General features: G+C 38.8%; 1 protein-coding gene across 2 annotated transcripts in view; it reads right to left on the bottom strand.

Moving 5' to 3' along the window:
* Window positions 1-487: 487 nt before the first annotated feature.
* LOC146393971 (long-chain fatty acid transport protein 2) overlaps window positions 488-6,577 on the bottom strand; it is a 34,945-nt gene continuing 28,855 nt past the window's right edge. For both annotated transcript variants that reach the window (XM_084928520.1, XM_084928440.1), the window contains exons 5-10: window positions 4,239-4,433; window positions 3,880-3,970; window positions 3,544-3,742; window positions 1,501-1,598; window positions 1,287-1,417; window positions 488-1,177 (exon numbers count right to left, since the gene is read on the bottom strand). In XM_084928520.1, coding sequence (XP_084784646.1) covers window positions 1,001-1,177; window positions 1,287-1,417; window positions 1,501-1,598; window positions 3,544-3,742; window positions 3,880-3,970; window positions 4,239-4,433 — 891 coding nt within the window. In that variant the 3' untranslated portion in view covers window positions 488-1,000. The remainder of the gene's footprint in view (window positions 1,178-1,286; window positions 1,418-1,500; window positions 1,599-3,543; window positions 3,743-3,879; window positions 3,971-4,238; window positions 4,434-6,577) is intronic.

Here is a 6,577-nt window from a genome sequence, read left to right as displayed (position 1 = left end):
TAACTTCCTGTGCGGCTCTCCAGCCACCTTCCTTTAACACAACCAACTGATCATAAAAACATAAAAGCAGATAAGGCAGAAAAAACATTACACAACAGTTACACAGTAATAAAGCATTGGCTGCTTTTTCACCCATCCTGTCCTTGAAAATGGTACTTCTCCATTTTCAGAGAAATGTGCAGAAATGCATGTATGTGTATAGACAACCTCCCTCCTTCCCTCCCCCACATTTAGTCTGGTGCTGATTTTCATGATTTGGTAAACCCAAGCCACATTTTGTGGCTGAACGTGAGGATAACCCAGGATCTGTGGTTCCCACGCAGTCAGAAAAGGGAGTAAATTCTAGATGTTGAAGTTAATTTACTGACTGCTGATTTGCTACTCTGTTTCAACCACACTGAGGAGTGAAGCTCAGGCAGTGTTTGTCTCCACCTAGTGACTGTTCCACGTCACACCTGAAATTTTTGTAGTGAGCAAAATCAGAGCAAGCACAAGCACGAAAACTGCTTCTGGCTTAACTTTAATTCTGAAGAAAGCAATGCACATTTACAGTTACTGACACATTATTATAAAATGCATTAATATCATTCCCCTTAATATATAATTTTGTAAGTATTAAATGATCATGAGGTACTCATCACTTGAAGAAAAGCAAATAGTTCTTGTGAAGTACATAAAAAATGAGTATGAAATAAAGTATGTAAACTACACCGTCTAGCCATAGTATTTCTTCACCACAATTGCCGTACCATAACACATGAACGCAACACTGAAAAAAAGTACATGCATAAACAGAAGTCAGCGTGCGAGTAAATACACATTTATAGTGTGACAAACCCCTCCCCTTGTACACAGAGTCCCACGTGCTGCCTTAAAAAATGCGATTTAACCAACTAGAGCGTTATCGAAAAGTGTGTTTCTTCCCTGAGCTGGAAGTTAATTCATTAAAAATACCAATTACCCAAAAAGCTTGCACATCTGGTGAAAACTGAAAGCCCGCTCATAGTTTCGTGCTTCCTGATGTGATGGCATGATAGATCTGAGCTGTCAGTGGTACGTAGCTCTTGGCATTATCATCAAGGATGTAAAGAGGGTCCTGGATACGTCCTGGATCAAATCCCTCCTCCACTAATTTTACCTTCATCTGTTTGAAAGTCCCAGTTACTTCCACAGCGCTCTACACAGAAAGAAATCATCAATATTGGATCAATGATTACTCTGTTTCTTTTCAAAAATTAAAATATGCCTGGTGTTTCATCCTAAACTGAAACAGAAAATTAAATTACCTGCATCCTTATAAAGCGAGGACGTGCATATGAGGGCAGGCAGCTGACCACATGGTTGTATATTTTACGTCCGTCAAACTGGACTTCTTTCTTCAGAGTGACAGCTGCCATCCCTATCCGCCCCTCATGGCCTACATAGCAAAACAAATGTGGTGATGATATTCTTATAGAAATCATGGTGAGCTGAAAAAAACACAGAGAAAGTAACAATCACCTGGCACTTGGACTCCGTAAACGTTGGCTTCTTTGAGACAATCACAGATCGTCAAGATGTCAGACACCTCGGTCGTGGCAACATTCTCACCTTTCCACCTGTGGGCTCACACAAGTTGCAACTTCATGTCTATTGCAGGTCTCTTTATACCAGAGGCGAAACTAAACTGTGCGAGTTCATCCATGTAGAAAAAAAGTCCTGACAAGTATTGTGAACAAACCTTCTCAACAAGTAAATGTCCTATAAAACAATCACTGTACCACTTGTAAATCTGTTGCCAACACAAAACTGCTGTATTACTGTTAACGGTCGGGTTGTGTAATTAAAATAAACACAAAAAAAGAAATCTAGTTTGAAAAGAGTGCTGTGTAAGAATCATGGGTTGTGTTTTCACAGCAAAAGGCTGATTATAAAACACATAATCAGGATAATAAATTGTTTCTTTTCAACTTTTTTCCTTTTTAAATAAACATCATTTGCAGCATTCATATTCATATATACTGTGGGGGGGAAATAATTCATCGATGCCATGCTGAATTTGTAAGTTTGCTCTATTACAAAAAAAACATCAGTCTCTAATCTTTAATGTTAGTTTGAGCTTCATGTAGAGAGACAAAATGTTAACAAAAAAGCAACAAAACAAAAAAAAAACAAAAAAAAAAAAACACATTACATAATAGTTAGAAATTGATTTGAACATCATTGAGTGAACACACTGATTCTATCAATTCCACATACGCCTGATCTCAACTCGTTATATGTGTGTGAGCACACTAGCCCAGAGAATCTAATTCTTCCATTTAAACCTCTTCACCACCATGAGCAAAACCAAAGAACTGTTAAATGATGTCTTGGACAAGGACATCATTCAGACCTGCACAGAGCTGGAATGGGCTACAAGACCATTAGCAAGACGCTTGGTGAGAAGGTGACAACTGCTGCTGCAATTATTCAGAAATGGAAGAAACGTGAAATGATCATCTGTCGTCCTTGATCTGCAGCACCATGCAAGATTATGCCTTGTGGGATGAGGATGGTCCTGAGAAAGGTGGAGGATTAGTCCAAAACTGCACAGGAGGAGCTTCTTTATGATCTGAGGACATCTGGGAACACAGTCACACACTGCACCATAATAGACTGACATCATGCAGTGCCCGCTCAAGAAGGCACATGTACAGGACCATTTTAAGTTTTCCAGTAAACAATGACTAAATGACTAGGAGAAGGCTTGGGTGAATGTTCTGTGATCCGATAAAACCAATATTGAACTCTTTGGCATGATCTTGACCAGTTATGTTTGACGGAAGAGAAACGCTGAATATGAGCCAAAGAACACCATCCCCACAGTCAAGCAGGGAAGGTGGATACATTATGCTTTAGGACGGAAGGGTACAAGATGACTTCACCACACTGAAGGGCAAATGTACAGGGCCATGTGCCGTAAAATCTAGATCTCATCATCCATGAAACATCTCACTGTAGGTTGGCAACTAGGGTTACTCCACCAAATACTAAACCCCGATTTAGACTTTTGCAGGAAAAGTACATCGTAATTTATGACGTAATCAGAAACCCTACAAGCTGAAGACTGCAGGTGCACGCCAGGTTACATGGAAGGTTATGGCATTATGACATAGACTACCTGCTGAAGCATAACTCAGGCATAAGGCATGTTTTGCTTGGGGATGAAATTCACTTAATGACATAAAAATCAATTTTTACCTTTTTTTCTTTCCCCTAAATAGTTGCCTGGTATTCTGGTTTCTCCATTAAAATGAAAATACCATAAAAATTTGAGCCAATTTAACAAATTTAGCAAAGAATCAAATAATTATTTCACTCACTGTGTCTTTTAACAAAGCCCGTTAGAATTAAGCATTTTATGCTTTTAGCAGTGGAAAGTCAGCCACCTCTTTAGGTTTCATCCATTTGTTGAAGTCTCATTTGTATTTAAATAATAAGGCTAATGCTTCAGCATGAACCTGAAAATTAGTTCTGTAAACAAAAAGAATTTTCCAAATGAAATCATGGTGGGTTCAGTACCTGAATGTGTCACCTACTCGATCCTGGAAATAAATAAAGTTATCTTTGTCGATCCTCATCAGGTCTCCCGTGTTGAAATAAAGATCGCCCTTCTTGAGAACATTGTGAAGTCTCTTCCGCTTAGTTTGTTCTTCATTCTGCGCGTAGCCAGCAAATGGGGCCAAGTTTGTAATCTTTGACACCAGCAGTCCTGGTTCACCTTTAAAAAAGAAAAGTGAAGAAGATGCACGTAACTCGCAGAGAGTTTGTGTCCGCTGGGACAGAGTCCAGGCTCCATTGCGGATGGATTAGTGGATGGATGTGCCATTCGAAAGAAGAACTGCAGTTATTCTTTACCTTTGCGCGACTCAATGCAGAGGCCGTTAGCATCTCGTACTGGTTCATCTCGCTCTGTGTCATACTTAACAAGGGTGTAAGGGAACAGCTTCTACAGGACGAACGTGATAATATGTGTTCAATACAATATTAAACCAACATAAAAAGTACTATCTACGCACATAATATCTCTTTTTGCAATAAAGAAAATACTTTCAATAGTTCATAAAATCAAGATAATTTATAACACGTGCTAATCTGTCAGGTTTGCTTGCACACTTTTCAAAGATTAATTATTTTAATAGACAATCTATTAAATATTTAGTAAATCTGAAAACGTTCCAACATTAAAGAATGATTGCTGTTGGGGTTTTTTTTACCTGATGAAAAAAGTGGACTCGTCCAATAGCTCCAATTTTCCCCACGTAGTTCAAAAATCCCACATTTCCTTCAGTGGAGGCGTAAAACTCTCGAATCTGAATGTTCCCAAAGCGGTTAAGAAACTCTTTCCATATCTCTGCCCTGATGCCATTGCCAATGGCCAGTCTTACTTTGTGGTCCTTGTCATTGTCTTTCTGTAATTTGAAATAAAAAATAAAGAATGTGAGGCTTTTTGCAAGCACAGTAGAAATACATAGTGTCCTATTCAAGAAAACATCCAAAATACAAGAAACTATCCATGAGCTTAGTTAATTTGTTTTTAAAGTTGCCATTTCGGGTAAGATAACAACTAGCCGAGAAATGTGTATCCATGGGCACTCAGCAAATCGCCATCTTTGATGATCTTTCGCCCTTAATACAAAAAGATAAATACACCATGTATGTATCAACCACAGAGCAGCACTAGTACCAGCTCACTCTAAAAGAAACTAACCAAAGGATTTTTAAGGGATTTTAGAATAGAAATGAAGACTGCACACTTTATGAGCACACTGATGTCTTGTATTAAAAAGACATCAGACATCTAATAAGCCCTTTAATTCCTAATCTCTGTAAGTATGTGAGAATCCGACTCACAACAAAATTTTTCAGTTGGATTCAACAGTACTCGGCACTTTAAGTACTGTACATGTAATTTCTAAGAAATATCATTTGCTGAAATAAAATTGACCCTTAAATTAGATACAAGAAGATTCGGTATGCAAAGTTACTTGATATGGCCATCTTAAGTAAAGGCCAGCATCTATTCCTAGAGGTGACCAGATAAAGACAAACCACCTCATTGGGCTCGTGCAGGGTCACGCAGTAAAATGAGACTGTGCCTCATGTGATGCAACTGGATACTCTGAATGGCATACACGACTGTTTACAGTAGTTCTAAATAAATACAAATACATATTGAAAATATCAGAAACACATGCAGTTAGTGGTGATATTTTAAAAAACAGCTTGATTCTTGTTCTGCAGCTCAGAACCCCGCAGATACTGGCGCAGAAACCTGGAACCCGATAGTTGAGATTTAACGATTTCTATTTTGGTAAGCCAGCTGTGCTGAGCTTTGGGAATGTACAGATTTGGAAAGTTATCTCTGACTGGATAGGCCTCAGCAGCAACTTGCTGCAACTAGTTCCCAGTATTCTGCCTCTGCAGCTGTCTTGAAGAGCAAGTTTTACAGTATCTGAGAGAGACGAGGCGTGGTGCCCGTAAGCATCCCAGCCAGCGACTCCTGCGAGTTTATTTGAGCTGCAGACACTAGAATGATTGCAAATGTGACTTTCATCAGCAGATATTGAAGATATTGCACCAAATATAAATGTTAAAAGCAGGTACAGTCCAGATAAATGCTGTCCAAGATAATATTACTTTAAAGGCCTTATCTAGTCACGTTTCAACACCCCTGAGTACAAAGAAGCCCACCTTAAATCCCTCGTAAGGTTTCAGTTAAGAAGCCGAGTTCTGCCACTTTCAGCGATCACATTATCAAAACAGTGCTGCGGAGGCTTTTCTACAACACGGGAGAAGCTGGAATACAGTACTATGCAAAAGTCTCGAGCTACCCCTCATTTTTGTATAGTTTGTTTGGACGTTGGCTGCTTTTTCTACTTTTTTTCAGGCCAGTCCTCATACCTGACCATTTTCTTTTTTTTTCCTTTTGTTTGTTTTTCTTTTGGTTTTTTTGTTGACATAGGAATCATTCAAGCATAAAAGGACACCTAACTCGAGGGATGAAGCAGTCTCATCTCTACACAGAGCAGACAAACAACTTTAACTTCTAACTTTAGGTACTTTGTTACTCGCAGTCTGTCCAAAAAAAAAAAAAAAAAAGTTTGTTCCCATTTATTTAGTTGAACTAAAACGGGATTCCCAAAGAGCTATTAGCTAAAATCTTGGCATATCTGAGGATGGTGTGCAGTGTGTTCTTAAAAAAAATCTGAGGGAACTGGACAAATGAAGGTCAACAGAAGAGGTGGCAGGAAAAAAAACTATGAACAGTATCTGAAAATGATGCCCTTGAGAAACAAGAAAAAAATCCACCAAAAAACCTAACATGGGACCTACCTGTCAAAAGTTTGGACACGCCTTCTCATTTAATGTTTTCTTTATTTTTACTACTTTCTACACTGTAGCTACTTAATGAAGACATCAAATATATGAAGGAAGATATTTTAGATTCCCTCTGCTTTGAAGACAGCAGTGCAAACCCTTTGGCCTCCTCTCAATGAGCTTCATGATGTAGTCACCTGAAATGGTTTTCACTTCACAGGTGTGCCTTTTCAGG

The sequence above is a fragment of the Perissodus microlepis genome, chromosome 1, assembly GCF_051167445.1.
Source record: "Perissodus microlepis isolate ML-2025 ecotype Zambia chromosome 1, ASM5116744v1, whole genome shotgun sequence".
Lineage (NCBI taxonomy): Eukaryota > Metazoa > Chordata > Actinopteri > Cichliformes > Cichlidae > Perissodus > Perissodus microlepis.
Note: the sequence above shows the minus strand (reverse complement) of the source record. Positions and strands in the feature narration are given on the sequence as shown.